We start from the raw sequence: 16,626 nt of genomic DNA on the forward strand, positions 1-16,626 counted from the left end.
CTGGGGAGAGACGAGCCCGAAGGGCGGGATCCGAGGAGCACAGCGGGTGTCTCCCACACACAGGGAACACAAAACCCGTTAGAAACAAGAAGACAGCGGGGTGAGGCGAGTAACCTGCTGCAGCTCAGCTCAGCTCAGCTCATCCACCGCGAAGACAATTGTAGCGGCCGCCGCTCGTGAACGCACCGGGCTGGCGGGCCGCCTTCGCCACCCAAACAAACCCTCAGCAGCACCGCGTGCGGTTCCCGCGCCGACTCCTGCCTGCCTGGTGCCCGGCAGCCTCGCCTCCTCCGCGGCTCCCCAAGCCACCCGGCGTCACGGTGCCATCCCAGGCACGAGAAAGTTGGGAGCGGAGTGAGTGTGGGGGCTGAAGAAGAGACTTTCCCCTCCCCTCCGCAGGACTGCGCGGGGAAGGTGGGATTAAAGGCGGAAAAGGAGGAGAGGGAGGGTGGAAAACTGTTGAATTTCTGGGCTTGTGCTAGTGACGCGTCTTGGCCATCCTCGCAGAGGTGAAGGAGAAGAGGGGAAAGTAACTCGGGGAAGTGACCGGGATTATTTTTCAATCCGAGAGGAGTCTTTTGGAAAAGAAAAGCAACGATTTGCACGCCCTGAAGAGTGATCTAGTAGGAAGCCTTGCACAGACACATGCTGCTGGGCGAGCGTGCAGGATCGTACTCTTCCTCAAGTCAACAGGGTACTACGCTTAAAAAAAAAAAAGCACATAGTAAACAGAGACGCGTCATGCAACAGAAAAAAAAAAGATGGGAATGAAGGAAAAAAGAAACTAAAATCAGGCGGAGGCGGAGAAAACACAGTGACAGCACATTACTTCCAAAACAGAGTGTATGTCTGCCGTGACCCGGGATTTTAGGGGGTGCCCGTTAAGAATCGCCCCTTTCTCCAACCCAAGTCTCTCTTCTCCTCTGACACGGACTCTTCTGCTTGGTTGTAGGAGAGAAGAAGGAATAAGAGGATTCGTTCAGCAGCGCCTGCGATCTGCGGCTGCTGCTTCTGTGGAGATTTGTTTTGTTCCTGGGGGATGTTGGTTTCCAGAACTCGACTTGTGCATGTTGCTCTTTTAATTTGATTCCAAATTTTGGTCTGCTGGTTGCTTGCTTTGCAAGAGAAGGAAAGGGGAGCCTGGCTTCGGTGTTAAAAGTTGCAATTATTATTTTGCAGCTAACATGTGCACCAACATAGTCTATGAGTGGCTGAAGACCCTGCAGCTTTCCCAGTACGCGGAGTCCTTCGTAGATAATGGCTATGATGACCTGGAGGTTTGCAAGCAAATAGGGGACCCGGACCTGGATGCCATTGGGGTGTTGGTGCGCCACCACAGGCGCCGAATCCTTGAAGCAGTGATGAGGTTGAAAGAGGAGGGCGAGACCGCTGCTGGTCTCTATTTCACCTTGGAGCCTCAGCAGCAGCAGGGCTCGCCCTCTCCCTCCCCAGAGATCTACTCTAGCCACCTGGTGGAGCAGTATGAGACTAAGGCTTGGAGGGAGCCTAGCCCTCACCATCGTCAAGGGAACCAGGGGACCCCCAGGAGCCACAAACTTGGGCCCCGCAGCAGGGAGCTGATGATTTACCCAAAACTGAAACTGAAAATCATGATTAGGGATAAACTTATCCGGGATGGGATCAACCTGAGCAAGCCCCCTTACTCCAACAAGGTAAGGGACTCATGTATCTTTCCCTTCTCCCTACCCCTTGCACCAGTAATTCGTCTCATCTTGGATGCATTGGGGTCAGGAGTCTTAAACTGTTGCAGGAGCTAAATGTATTCCCCTATTTAGGCAGTGAAATTGGAGAGTTAGGTGCCAATATTGATTGACTCTGTTTGGATCCAGGTACCAAATCTGCTTGAGTTACGTTCGTTTGTGGTTGGGATTTCTGGGTACAATAGGAGTGGATAAACCTGTTCACTGCCTAAATATGGGAACTTAAAGGAGTGGGGCCAAAAATTGGCTGGTTCTAGCAGGATCCAAATGCTTAGTTTAGGTTTCTGTGGTGGGATGTGTTGAGATCTTGGTTTGGTTTATTTATTTATTCTCTGTGTTAAAAGTGGCTAGACTAGTTCTCTAGTAAAGTTTGGGGCTCAAGTTAAAAAATAGGCATAATCCAGTTTTATCCTTTTTTTTTCTTCATTATATATGGGAATTATAGGGATCATCCATATTGGTGAAGGTAACTTTTTGGTGTCGGTTTCTGTTCGTTAATATTTTATGAAATGCCATGTAAGGATGCTAGAAAATAATTCCTTCTGTTAACTTTCTTGCTAACTAGAGAGTGGTATGATTATTCATCAACCATTCCAGGAGTAATTCAGTCTGTGCACAGGGGGCGAACTCCTATTTGAAAGGATAGAAAAGTACTGGTCTTGGAAAAGTACGTTCCAATTTAGTGAAATCGCATTCCATGAAAACTGTGGCTGTAACCCACTCAAGTTCCTTGAAAAAGTTAAAATATTAAAGGAAGGTGAGTTGGCAGATATAAATTACTTGGATTGCATAAAGCCTTTGATAGTCTGTACTGAAAATATGATAAGAAAAATAAATACTCATGTAGTTAAGTGAAAAGGTCATTCCATTGTTTTCTTTCACTGAACCAGTTTTTTAATCTAAAAGTGTTGTAGTGTATGTTTACTTCACAGTTAAGAGAAAGGTCAGTGGTGAATGCCTCAGGGAATGTATTGGGACCAGTGCTAGTAAATATCTTATTTAGTGATTTTGGATCTGATTTTCAGAAATACTGAGCACTTGGAATTCATATTTACTTCTGTTAGAGTTGTAGGTGCTCAGTGCCTCTGAAAAGCCTTTATTGGAGGGCAAAAACTGGCAGCCAGTTGTTGAAGCTTGCTGAAGAGGCTAAATCGGTTTGGGTCACCTCATACTAAAATTTAGTTGAAAGGCTCCAACTCGCCTCCCATTAATATTTTAACTTTTTCAAGGAACTGGAGCAGGTTACAGCTGGAGTTTTCATGCTGATCAGAGATGTGTCAAAATTTACAGATGAATGGAGATTGCTAAAACTAGACTGGAAAGAAGAGTTACTAGAAAGGAAACTTGGTATTCTGAAGTGTAAAAGGATGACTTTATGACCATTAAGTTGCAGTTATACATACTAAGACTGAAAGGACTTATATTGATTACTTGCTGGGGTCTGGAAGGAAGCCTCTCCTTGTTTTTCCCATGTGTAATATTGAACAGTTGGCTAGCTCTATTGTGGTGTTGGCTTATTTTTATTCACCTTCTTCGGAAACATCAGGTATTGGCTGCTCCTTGAGGCAGCATGCCAAATTTAATGGACCAATGGTATGATCTGACATGGCAAAGCCTATAAGAATTCTTGTATCGTGTGTAAATACATCACCTTCTGAAAACTTATTAACTGTGATTTGGGATGAGAGTGATTTTTCTCTCATAAATTATGATTTGCCTGACTCTTCTTGTTTTCTAAACTGCCATCAAAGGTCTCTCTCTCTCTCAATCCTTCACTTGAATCTAGAACTTTTAAATACTTGTCACAGAAAGTGTCACTGGAGCTGCATGTTGTCCATTTCCACGATTATATTTGATTTGTTCTTTACAAGCAGACAACTTTTTCCCAATGTTCTATCTTCATATTCATAGAGCTTTTACTATATATCTATGTTGTTGGAACATTAGAACACCTAAGATACAAACACACACATAGCATCAAGGAAGTTCAAATCAATGGTTGCTGATTCTTCTTTCACTCTCCTTATTTGTGTGTGTTGGGGTGCAGGTTAACTACTTGAGACCAAACCCTGCTCACTTTGTGCAAGTAGTATCATTGACTTTAATGGGAATACTTGTATGGTTGTATGATTAAGTTGGTAGGGTTTTAGCCTCAAATGCAACATACTGAAGTATAAAGGGGTAGGTGATGAACGGAGTGACAGCCTTAAGTTTAAATTTCCTAGATTTATGTCAGGTTGTCTCCCAACTTTTTTACTCTTGGATGATATTTTTAGACTAGAAAAACCTCTTGGTTTTATAAATCCTCTTAATGAACCTGTTCATATCATATAATGTTAAAAGAAGGTCTACAGTTGGCATGATTTAAGTGTATGTTATTCAGCATATTCCGAGTGTCACCCTTTGCTACAATCAGTCTTCAGTATTCCCTTGGAGCCATTTGAAAAAAATCACTTGGTGGTGTATTACTGTGAACAACACCCATTGAATATCAGAAAATAACATGCTGCATCATACCTAATGTGGAAAATGGATTTATTATGACAGCAGTAATTTTTTTTTGGAAGTTTATTACTTTAGAAGAAGAAAATCTGATGTGCCTTTAGCAAAATTTGTGCTATTTTTTTGTAGATGATGTATACAGTCTGCATTTCAGAAGAAATTGCAAGTATCTTCTTCTAAGCTAAGCATGCAATTTGCTGAATGAGTAATAAAACACAACTTTTCAAGGTTTCCTGCTTATTTATTGCATATATTCGTCAAAAGGTGTGCCAATCTCAGAGTAAATATGACCTGGTGAGTAGGGCACTGGCCATCAGGCAATTTGAGGTCTGTTCACAGCTCTGCCATGTGACTTTGTGTGAGTCACTTCCTCTTGATTTACCCAATTGTAAATGGAGGATAAAATATACTTACCTTTCCTAAGTGTTTTGTCATCTGAGGATGAAAAATGCTATATAAGAATATATTTATTTTTGGATTTCTGTTTGTTTCCTGAGAGTACCTACTGCTTCCATTAAAATGTTTTAGGAAGACCTCAGACATCAAATTTTATGCAGGTTGTTTTGTAGGATTTTATTTTTAAATGTCTCTGGGAACTGGAAACACTATCACCACCTCTAGTTTGTGTCCTTTAGCTTTTTTAGTGAACTGCGAACTTGGAAGACCCAAAATGGCAACGTAGAGAAGCGGGACTGTAGAGCTGTCACTAGTGATATTTTTGTTTTTGTGTTTCAGGTGAAGTATGTATCTGCACATCAATAGAGATAAAGAATCTGGATGATATTTCTTTTGATTCTGAACAAAGAAAATTAGCCTCAAATTAAAAGTAGCAGTCATGACTACTTGACATAATTTAATATGACTTGCTTTAAGAAGAGCGAATTTTGAATTCAAGCCATCTGCCTCGGGTGATTTCAGACATGCAGGTCTATCACTAACCATATTGTGGATTTACGTGGGAGTTAGAGCATGGAAGCACTTTTTCTAATTATTTCTTTATTTTTCTGAGGGAAACTAAGGAAAACTTCATAGAAGTAAAATTTTTGCTCTTGCTAATAATGCTCTTGAATTTTGAAGGTTACCTATTTTATTTTCAAGTACCCTGTATCTGACTAACCACTTTCAGAAGTCACAATTGTAAGTGAGATTCTTAAAAAGGTGGTGCATTTCTAGTTTACAGTTGGGGCCCAATCCTGCGGCTGCTTTATATATGGAAGCCTCCCTGAGAGCAATGGAAGTTCCATGTATGGAGTAGCTGCCAGGTAGAGCAGTTGATTCGTATGAAAACACGTCATTGGTTTTAAAAAAAATTCTGAGAAATCTTTCTGTTCACAGAATTCACATCTGCAGTTTTTAATTAATTTTTTTTCTGATTGATGAGGGAATTACATGTGATACAAAGCAACTAATGGGAGATGGCTCTAATAGTGAAAAGGAGCCATAATGATTTGAAGCCCTGGAATCCATTACAGATTCATGGAATGAAGCTTGTTACTGACTTAACTTGCCTACCTTACAGGACTCAAAGAACCAGAAGCAGACTCTGAAAGGAATCTGCCTTATGAAAGACTGGAAGGAAAAGTATAGTCATTTTTTGAGGAATAAGTGAGATGAAGGGGAGACAAATATCTTCTCTGGGGAGAGGGAAGAGTGCTAGCAACAACCAAATCAGATTAAATAAAGAAGATAGCACCTTTGCTTCATTAAACCCTTTTGGTGATGTCAGTGGAAAGCAGACTATTTGAACACTGTGTTTGAGGAGTAGTGCTAGAGCAGATTTGTTAGTCTATATCTAATCTCCTAAAGTTTGTGAACAATTCTGCTTAATGGCTACTAAAATGTTACTTTGGTATGGGACAGAGGAGTCACCACTTTTGTCAATATAAAGACAAGTGGGGACATATAACTGTGGAACATGTCAAGAGCAATTAAGTAGTCTGTTTATCTTTTATATAGCCTAAGTGACATCTAATAGTATAGTGAAATTTCATTACTGCTTCTAATTGAAATGAATGACCTGACCTGTTCTTGAGGAACTTTATTCAATTTTTCTTCCACTGAGAATTGCAAATACATAAAAAAATAAATTCATTAAAACATACATACATTATTAAAAAATACCAAATCATCTTAATTGCTTGGGTTTAGCAGCAAGAAACTTGTACTGATGTAGATTTCAGTATTTATTAGAGTTCTCATAAAACCACGTACTGTGACATAGGCCTATGTGACCTCATCTTGATTCACGATATTATTCCTGAATGCTGATTATCAGCATGCTTGGAAAGTGTATACTAAAAATAATATAACATTTGAGGTCATAACATTGGGAGTGCATACAAATGTTCAAAACCAATAAACTAGATTCAGATGAGCATCTATGCAGACATCTACCCACACTTCCCACCAAATTTTAAGATCTATGCTAGTAAGACTCAACTTTTCAGTTATGTTATCCTATAATTAGAATTGAGAGCTAACCACTGTGATATTGGTTTCAATATGTTTAAGTCCTTGGTATTATAGAATATATTTAGATATTATATATCTAAAATGTAAGGTTACTAACTATGCACCTTTAAATTAAACAACTGTACTGGGTCCCGAAACTGAAAATTTGGTCAAGGCTTTATAAAGAAGCAAATGCAATATTGTGCTTTGCAGAAGTGGGAACACTCACCCATGCTAGATTTAAACATGAATCTTCCCCTAAAGATCTGGTTGCTTTGGAATAGCTGTATCAACTATGAGTAGTGGAATGTTCTGAAATATACCTTCGGGAAAGCTGACCATTGACAAATGTAGTAGTGCATTAAGTAGTAACAGTGTTTTCATGGCAATAAATTAACAAAGCTGTAGGCAATGTTTATGAAATGAAAAGAAACCTCAACTTCCCTTTGACTTCTTGTTCACTCCAAGTGTGTATGTGTAAGAATGTCAAATATATTACCTCATATGTATGGTATTAGATTCAGAACCATAATTTATAAACTTACAGCAAACATACTGGAAAAATGTTGACTTCCACATCTTCCTAAAGCATAAAGGTAACAAGTTGCAGTATATGAGTATGTAGTACTATGCTGTAGTTGAATTTACCCTGTTTCTCAATATTGATCAGCATAATCATGCCTTTAGTATCCTTTGAAGATGTTTAACATACCATAAAACTTAATGGCTCTGATTATTCTGTCTGCGTCAGGGGAGGGGACCTGGATAGGGTATATCAAGGTTAGGTGGGGCATGAAAGAGAAGAAGTACTAATTCTGCAATGCTGCCTCGTTTACTTCAATCCTGTGGTAGTCCCAGTCCCCGTAGTGCATCCATAGTGGGTTCTCTGAAGCCGGAGAGGAAGAGAGAAGACATATGGGTAGTTCTATACTATATGGTGTCATCCCCACTTCCCTGTGTCCCAGGGGTTTACCAAATTTAAAAAAAAAACACGCTAATCCCATCAGTGGGAAAGAATGGAGGGCATGGAAGTAGTGTGGAGACACTGAGGGTGAAATCCTGGCTCTATTGAAGTCAATGGGAGTTTTGCCATTGATTTCAGTGGAGCCAAAAATTTACCCTCAGACTCCATATGTGTTCAGAGATCTGTGTGAATCCCAGGACATGTACATATTTAGGGAATACAGACCTCCTGCCTGTTCTGTAAGAGGAGGTATGGTGCAAATCTCTGTATCTGATAAAATAATTCAGAGGAGTAGTCTTCACAGCTATCATACTAGTCAGGCCCTAATGAATTGAACAAAAATTCATCCTTTGGGTATCCATCAACATCCAGTCCTTAGGAGCACTGACAGTTCCAAGGCATAGTAATCATGTCTCATTTATGGAGAACTGTTAGCCCCATCGCCATCAATACATAAGTTCACCAAATTTTGCATATTGGTCATCCAATCTTAGCTAATGCCATTTCCTTTCTTTTGGCAGAAATTTCTCCAGATCTTAGTGCCCAGGGGAAGATAGAGAAGCTATTTATGTAAAATTTATCTCATTTTGGATTTCCCCATTTAAAGGGTGAACCCGCTTCCCACCGTGGAGCCACAATGCTATGAAAATCCTATTGTAATGGATCTGAGGAGCTTAGTACAAAAGAATAGGAAAAATTATCTATATTTACCTGAAAATTTCCTTTTTTTTGAGTAATAAGGTCCACAGATCCAGCCCATTGTGGAGAAAAGTGGATCATCCAGAGTAAAGATGGAAATTACCATTCAAGGGTTTGGATTTGTTATCGGTAGCTGGAATTTACTAAGACATGGTTGTGCTTTTTTCTCAAAACATATTTAACGTTATTTAGAAGACTAGATTTGAATTATTTTGGCAGTGCAAGTTATCTCATTTAGAGGGAACTTCAAGAGGCAAAGAATTTCCCTGCTGCCAGTGACTGACAATTCTGGTCCTGCCCCCAAGCTGCAAGCTGGCAAGTACCCATTATAATGGATCTGTGGACCTTATTACTTGAAGAAGGAAAATTTTCAGATAGGCACAGATCCATTTTCCTGTTTCTCTTTGCTGTGAGTTTTTTCTCCCACATCCAGGAGAATTTAGGACATTACTATTATTACTATCATATATAGACTGAAAAAATTAAACAGGAAAACTTCCATTAAACAATTTGTGATTGAACAATTATAAAGCTTTAACTTTTAGAATCTCAGCTTATATTGTTATTAAATAATTGCCCACACCCCCATTGTCTGACATCCCCTCTATAATTTCATGCACCTATGACAAATGCATAAAAACAAACCATCTTATCCATCAAAACTATTAAAAAAAAAAAAAAAAGTTCTGCCAAGTCTATGTATGTGGGAACTGAAGGAGATTACAGGCTCTGTTCTAATCTGAGGCATATCCACATGCATCACTGCACTACTTGAAATGTGCAGTGGGAGATTGTTCAGTAGACAGGAATATCATTTATCACACATTAGAAATGAATATGTAATATCCCTTACGTAAGATTTACTTACTGTTTTGAGAGCCCTACTATACATATGGAGAATGGAGTGAGCTAAGAATAGATTGATAGCTTTAACTTTTGAAATTCCTTGTGTTGTCAGTTTAAATTAGACCCTTTACTCTGTTTTTAACATTACTATCTGGGTCAATTTCTTTGTCTAGGATAATATGACATTTTACACTTATACACTTGTCTTGACAAATGTGGTGTATTGTATACTCTGCAGAGATCTCCATTTATTAAAATAGTGTGGCTGCATGATGTTTAGCATTGCCATGTTGTTTTAAAAACTGCTTTGCAATGGGAAGTAGTGCATGGGCCAGTCATCCCCAACACTGCCACTCTGCTGGTGTGCAACTGAACTAACCTGAAGTAATGCTGATGGTGAAGGTTTTTAATATAGTAACTTAAAGGTTTGTATTATTATTCAAATAAATTGCAGATTTCTCTCTGGTATCTCGTTTGCAAATCCTCCTCTTTTACAGTTTCAGTGGGAATTGAGGGCAGTAGAAACTGTCAGTCATTTGGGTGCTGAGGAATTATGATTGTTCCTCTTATGCTCATTCTGAAAATAGTCAAAATTCCAGATGATTAAAACACACAACAAACACCAGTCAATCAAATGCCAATGACTGTGTTTTCTTCCTTACCCTGTTGGACACTAGACTCTGGCTCTGACAGGCTATCAGTGTTTCAAGGATGGGGGCCTCTCAGCTGAGTCCTGCTGTCAGATTTGGAGGGCCAAATTCAATGAGTTTGAGACCAGAAGTCCATGGGAGTTTTTTTCCAGTGATTTCAGTGGGAACCACGGTTTGGTCTGGAGCGTTCAAACTCAAATCTAATAACAAGCATATCCCAACCAACTGTAGCTGCTGTGGTAGGGCACAGGGAGCGAAGTGAGATGACGGTGATGAGGCCTATGATGAAGAGATGCTTTTTATATAGCTGCGACTGTTTGGATGTCCAGAAGCAATGAAGAGTCCAGGTGAACATCAGGGCTGCAAACTGTTTTGATGATCTCAGGGCAGATACCCTCTGTGAAGGGTATAGAGGAGTCAAAGTGCTTCCTTCTCCCTTTCATCATCACCTTTGTCTGTCCAGGATTCAACTTCCGTCAGCTGCTCTTCATCCAGTTGTTTATCTCAGCCAAGATGGGAGGTTATGCTGTTGTGTCTAATGTGAAGGCAGAATTGGGTGTCATCTGCATTTTGCTGACATGTAGCATCTCCTTCACTAATGTTGTGGAGGATAGGGAAGAGATAGTGCTGGAGGATTCGGAATAGGATATTCCAGCAGTTGGAGACATCAGTTGTGACAATAATTATTTAAAATCTGGTTGGGTTATGCCATGTTCTCTGTCGAGAGATGTCCCTGTGGGTGCTCCACTCTAGGTGTCGGTGCGCCCCTGCGCCTTTGATTGGAGAATTTTTGCAGCAGTACTCGTAGCGGCCATGCATGCTTAGAACCTGTCACTCATTCTGAGTATATCACTAGTGAGCATGCATGGCCGGTACCCTCAGTTCCTTCTCTACCGCCCCCAGCTTGAGACGGAGCTCAGCAGACTCCTAAAGATTTCTTTCCCCATCTTAAAATACCTGTAGTTAGACAGTTTTTTCCTGTTAGTTAGTTGTTAGTTAGTGTTACCTACGTTTTTTTCTACTATTTAAAAAAAAAATTTTTTTTTTCTTGTTCTCTCAGCCGCTTCAGATATGCCTGGCTCCACAGGCTTTAAGCGCTGCTCCTCCTGTAAGGACGCTATCCCTCTCTCTGATGGACACTCACAGTATATAAAATGCTTGGAGGAGACTCATATTCCCCAAAAATGTACTCACTGCACTAAACTAAGTTCCAGAGCGAGGAAGGTTAGGGAGTTAAAGCTCAAACTCATTTTGCTTCAGAAATCTCTGCAGTCCGCCTCAGACCCTGGCACGGACTCTGCCTCCGCTCACAGACGCAGCTCTAACACTTCAAAGAAACTGAAGAAAGCAGCTAAACGAAAGCACTCAAAATCTAAACAAAACCTTACAGACAAACCTTCTCTGGTCAGATCCACAGTCTCCTTACCGGTGCTCCCCTGCCTGAGTACTTTCAACTAGCCGGGCTCCTCTGGAACTGCGTTAAACCCGCCTGTGCTTTCGGCGGCAGCATGAGGCTCTGGAACCGAGGCGACAGGCTTTCAGTTGCCTGCCTTGGTTATGGCGCCTATCGGCACTGCAATGAATGTGGCACCGACAACTCAGGCACCTGCTGAGGCACCGCAGCCTGCTATTAATAGCACGGCACCGCCTGCGGCACCGGCATTACTACCGCTACTTGGCACGGAGCCAAGATTAAGAACTCCGGTGTCAGCCTGGGTTCCCTCACAGGATTTATATCAGGCTTCGCCTTCGGCTGCCCCAGCTCTGCAGTTTACCCACTCAAGTAACCTCTTAGTATCACCTTCACTGCATTCGCCCTTTCTTAGGGATGGCTTCTCCCTGACAAATGATTCAGGGTCCGAGCAGCCTTCCTCCAGTGAGGAGGAGTCTGAACTACAGGGTGATGTTTCAGTACAATCTGAATTCCACCCTCAGAGTCCTGTCACCCGCAGACACAGGAAAATTGTCTCAAACCACCCCTCACTTGGCGGCACTCTCCCGTCCTCAGGATCAATTAACTCCAGGTCCTGATCCAGTATTACCTGACATACCAACTGATTCAATACCTGAGGAGGCTTTACTTCCTTCCCCTCCCCCGCCCTCAAACGATTTTTCAAAATTCCAAGATCTCTTTAAAAGAGTTGCCAGTGAGCTTAGAATCAATCTAGAGGAAGTACCTGATCAACAACATGAGTTAACGGACATCCTGCAACCCTCTTCGTCATCCAGACTGGCATTACCAATTAATCCAGCCCTTCTGGAACCTGCTAAATCCATCTGGCAGGCTCCAGCCACAAGCCAGCCTACCTGCAAACAAGCGGACTGCAAATACTTCATTCCCTCGAAGGGCTCTGAATTCCTTTTCTCACATCCTGCGCCAAACTCATTGGTAGTGGACGCAGCCAATCAGAGGAACAAACAGTATTTCCGCCATACCCCAGCCAACAAAGAAGACAAACGCCTAGACCTGCTGGGTCGCAAGGTGTATGCCTCTTCAACGTTACAATTTCAAATTGCCAATTATACCCCAATTCTAGCAAAGTACGACCATAGAAACTATAACAAGTTCATGGACTTTATTGAACACATCCCAGACTACAAGAAACAACAGTTTACAGCTTTAGTTTCCGAGGGCCAAATCATATCGCGCACGGCTCTCCAAGCAGCTCTGGATTCAGCCAATACTGCAGCAAGATCCACCGCTACAGCGGTGGTCATGCGCCGAGGTTCATGGCTTTCCTCTTCTCTCTTTCCTTGCGAGGTTCAGAGCACCATAGAGGATCTCCCTTTTGATGGTGATAAACTCTTTGCTTCCACCACTAATGAGGTGCTTCACTCAATGAAGGACTCAAGGGCAACTCTTCCTCGGTCCTTAGTATCCAAGATCCCTACAACAACAGAAAGGCAAACAGTACCGATATTCAACCTTAACCCAGCGTCGTAGTACCCCTCAGATAACTCAGCATTCTGAGATCTCAGAATCAACAAACACCACCACCAACACCAGAGGTCTAGTACCAGCGGCGTCGCCGTCAATTCTTCCTGGATTTACCCCAACGTCCTGCAAGCTAATAAGCAAATTTGAACCTTTGTCGACGGGTCGTCGGCAACCGTGCGTCCCAACTCCAGGCTAGATGCACTGCCCACAACTGTGTCTTTTGGCACGGTGGACAGCCATTTTTACCACCATGGCAGAATATTACCACCTGACAAGTGGTCTAGAGGTCATCACAACGGTGTCGATTCATCCCTTCCTCTCCTGACCTCCCAACACCCACCCTCCCCGTCCCTCTTCAGGCGACACCTTTCACTAGCCACACTCCAGCAAGAAGTCACAACATCTCCTTCACCTGGGTCTATCAAACTCGGGCCCGTACAACCACTAGGGGAAAGGATGCCTACTCCCTTATTTCCTAAACACAAAAGAAACTGGAGAGGACTTGAGCGACCGTCCTGTCACTCGGGAGCTCAATGAATTCGTCAGAAGCAAAAAGTTTCAAGATAGGTTACTCTCACCACCTAATTCCAGCCCTGGAAGCAGTGCGATTGTTGTTTTCTCGACCTACAAGATGCCTATTTCACGTCACTTCCACCCGCCCACCGAGTTTTCTGCGTTTTACCTTCGGCTAAGCCATTACCCATACAGTAATTCTCCCACCATTCTGGCCTCTTCCACTTGCCCCGTCGAGATTTTCTCCAGCTCTATACAGTAGTCAACGCCCCTCCACCCTAGAAAAGAGAGTTTAAATATGTCCCTTACCTAGACAATTGCCCTCCTCAAGGCCATCTACAATACGCCCGAGGCCCTTCCGCTTCCAAACCCACAGCGGGGGCAAACGGCGGAGGAGGGGGGTGAGCAAAAAAACAACTGACAAGCCACGGTGCTTTCAAGCCCTGGGCTGCAAAATAAACGAAACCAAACATCCACATTAATCCTAGCCAACGCGCAGGGCTCTATAGAGACGAGCCTCGACTCCAGCAACCGGCAGACTGGCATCCCTTTCCACACCCCTGACCGATCCATACCATAAAACTGCCGGTACAAGCTTATGCAGCAGCCTGGAAGTCACGGCGCCAAGAACTGCTGCCTCCAACTGCTGGGGCACATGTCCTCGTTCACGTTTCATAGTGGTCTCCAGATGCACGGTCTCCACGATTGAGATGCTTCCAAGCTTGACTGGCCACGGTTTACAAACGACAAACAAGATGCACTCGATAAACAGATTAATCATCACCTTACAGGAGCGTCAGACGCTATTCAGATGGCTGGACAGTCACCGAGCAACCTCTGATTTCTGGAAGTCCCTTCCTCTCAACTCACACAACTGTGATAATGAAACCGATGATGACAGTCCTACAGCAACTGGAGGGCCATACTCGGCGTCACCAAACAGTCCACGGCCTCTTTCGAGACCTCCTACCACTAAACGTTACTATGTAAGCTATCGAGCTATCGGGAATGCTTGCCGGTTGCTTTCCTCCCGACGTACTCAAGAGAATACAGCATGTACGCAGTTACTGACAGACAACAATTGCCTGCAGTGTTTTCGTCACAGACAAGGGGGTCGTTCCTACGTCTCTTTGTTCATCGAGGCCATGAAAACTCTGGAATTGGTGCCTGCGATACCACATCCAGATATCAGCTGCTTTACATCCGCAGGTGTGATGAAACATCACCTGCCGACAAGCTAAGCAGAAAGTGTTTCTCTGGAAATGAATGGAGAATAGAATAACAGAAGCATTTCTTAACATATTTCGCATTGGGGGGGGGGGGGAGGTCACCCAACCGTAGATCTCTTTGCCAAACAACAACGAAATGCTACCAATTTTGCTCCAGGGCGGGACTGGGCAAACACCTCGCTCGGGGACGCATTCAGATTCCTGGCATCCAGGCCTTCGTTTATATGCTTTTCACCCAATACAGTGGCTCAGAGTCCCTCACGAATAATAATAAGCTACGAAAGGATCATGCCTGGATAATGCTTGATTCGCACCTTCGTGGCGAACAACCGTGGTTCCCCATTCCTCACCGAACCGTAAGTCAACCACCGATCCTCCTGCCTCTCACCCCAACTCTTTATCACAGCAGCGGCGCGGCTTTTCTTCACCCCAATCGTCCCATGGCTTCACCTCAAGCTAGGTTGACCTGCATTGTTCTCCCCACACGGAGACTAGACTCGTTCCAACCAAGTACAGAAGAGTACTTCTACACAGCAGAACACCAAATCCACCTTGTACACCTACTCTGAAAGTGGAAATAGATTCACAACATGGTGCCTCAATCCAAACAGACTGTCTCCTCCTCTCTGCACCTCTTCCCTGCAATTACTTGATTATTTATCGGACATTAATTAATCCGGCTTGTCATTCAGCTTCCATTCGAGTCCACTTAGCTGTGCTCATAACCTTTCATCGTAAACAGTTGGGGCAATACTCTAGTTTGTCGCCTCATCCCATCACCAAGCGTTTTCCTGAAGGACCCAACACCTTTATCCAGTGCCATTAAGCCACCTATCTCTCTTCATGGGTACGTTCACTACTAGATTGTCCTGTTAACTCACGTTCACACCCTTGAGCCTTTGAGCCCACCTGCTCCCTTGTTTGCACCTCTCGATGAAACAGTCTTTTTTGGTGGCCATTTACCTCCGCAGTACGGGGCAGCGAGATAGCACGCCTTATGGCAGACTCCATCCATATATTGCTCATTCTTCAAGACCAAGTTACGCTCTCGGTTTCACCCAAATTCCTTCCAAACAGTTTGCTCTTTTTCACCTCAGTGAACCAATACACCTACCATACGTTCTTTCTGAAACAAGAGTTGCAATCTCTTCGAGGCCACAGTGCACACACTGAATGTGCGAGGGCCTTATCCTTTTACTGGACAGGAACCAAACCCTCAGAAATCCACTAGCCTCTTGTTCCCACGTGGCCCGTCAGCGCATGGCTATCTCTACCCCAGAGGCCTTTGAGGATCTCTTGACGCCATACATCTCTGTTATCCGATAAAGAAAGTGACACCGCCCAAGCCCGCCCACCCTCATTCCCATCCTACCCTCCCCCCCCCCCCACCCGCCCCTCACTCCCCACCTCCAGCACTGATCAGGACACATTCCACTCGATCTTATCTACCCTCTGGAGCTTCCGAGAAAAAAATATAAAAAAAAAAAAGAAAAAATCTACGCAAACATACCGTTTGTCGAACATTAGGCGCGGCCACCTGGTCCCCCACCACACATTCGTTAATCACTATGCCTTACTCAAGCCCTGCTGACACTCAATTAGGCAGGGCAGTATTGTCACGCATTCCTGCAATCCGAAGTCCCTACCTCCGTGAGATACACTGCTTTGAAGGCACCTAGAGTGGAGCACCACAGTGACATCCTTATGAGAAGGAGGAGTTACTCACCTGTGCGGAACTGACTTCTCGACATGAAGTTTCCTTGGGTGCACCCACACCCCCAACTCCCCTTTACCTTCGAGTCTGGAGTAGCCTTCCGTTGTAGAGAGCACTGAGGACTCGGCCGGGCATGCTCACTAGTGATATACTCAGAATGAGTGACAGGTTCTAAGCATGCGTGGCTGCTACGAGTACTGCTGCAAAAAATCTCCGATCAAAGGTGCAGGGGCGCACCGACACCTAGAGTGGAGCACCCACAGGGACACTCATCTCGAAGAACGTCAGTTACTGCACAAGGTGAGTAACCTCCTCTTCTGTGTGTTTGTGTGCATGGGGGGTGGGGCATTAAATTTCCCTCTTCAAAAGAGATGTGACCTCAGTTAATGATAAATGTCT

At 43.5% G+C, this 16,626-nt stretch overlaps 1 protein-coding gene across 1 annotated transcript; it reads left to right on the forward strand.

Annotated features, from left to right (window-relative positions):
* The first annotated feature begins 716 nt into the window (after positions 1 to 716).
* Positions 717 to 5,173, forward strand: SAMD5 (sterile alpha motif domain containing 5). Its single transcript, XM_032804053.2, has 2 exons — positions 717 to 1,673; positions 4,959 to 5,173. The coding sequence occupies exons 1-2, from the start codon at positions 1,185 to 1,187 to the stop codon at positions 4,983 to 4,985; spliced, it is 516 nt and encodes a 171-aa protein (XP_032659944.1). The 5' UTR covers positions 717 to 1,184; the 3' UTR covers positions 4,986 to 5,173.
* Positions 5,174 to 16,626: the final 11,453 nt, after the last annotated feature.

This window comes from Chelonoidis abingdonii, chromosome 3 (genome assembly GCF_003597395.2).
Source record: "Chelonoidis abingdonii isolate Lonesome George chromosome 3, CheloAbing_2.0, whole genome shotgun sequence".
NCBI lineage: Eukaryota > Metazoa > Chordata > Testudines > Testudinidae > Chelonoidis > Chelonoidis abingdonii.

Bases quoted from the DNA above. Each gene is read 5' to 3' on its own strand.
- SAMD5 (XM_032804053.2), top strand. From the start codon at position 1,185: ATGTGCACCAACATAGTCTATGAGTGGCTGAAGACCCTGCAGCTTTCC. The intron at 1,674-4,958 runs GTAAGGGACTCA...TTTGTGTTTCAG, and splicing joins AGCCCCCTTACTCCAACAAG to GTGAAGTATGTATCTGCACA.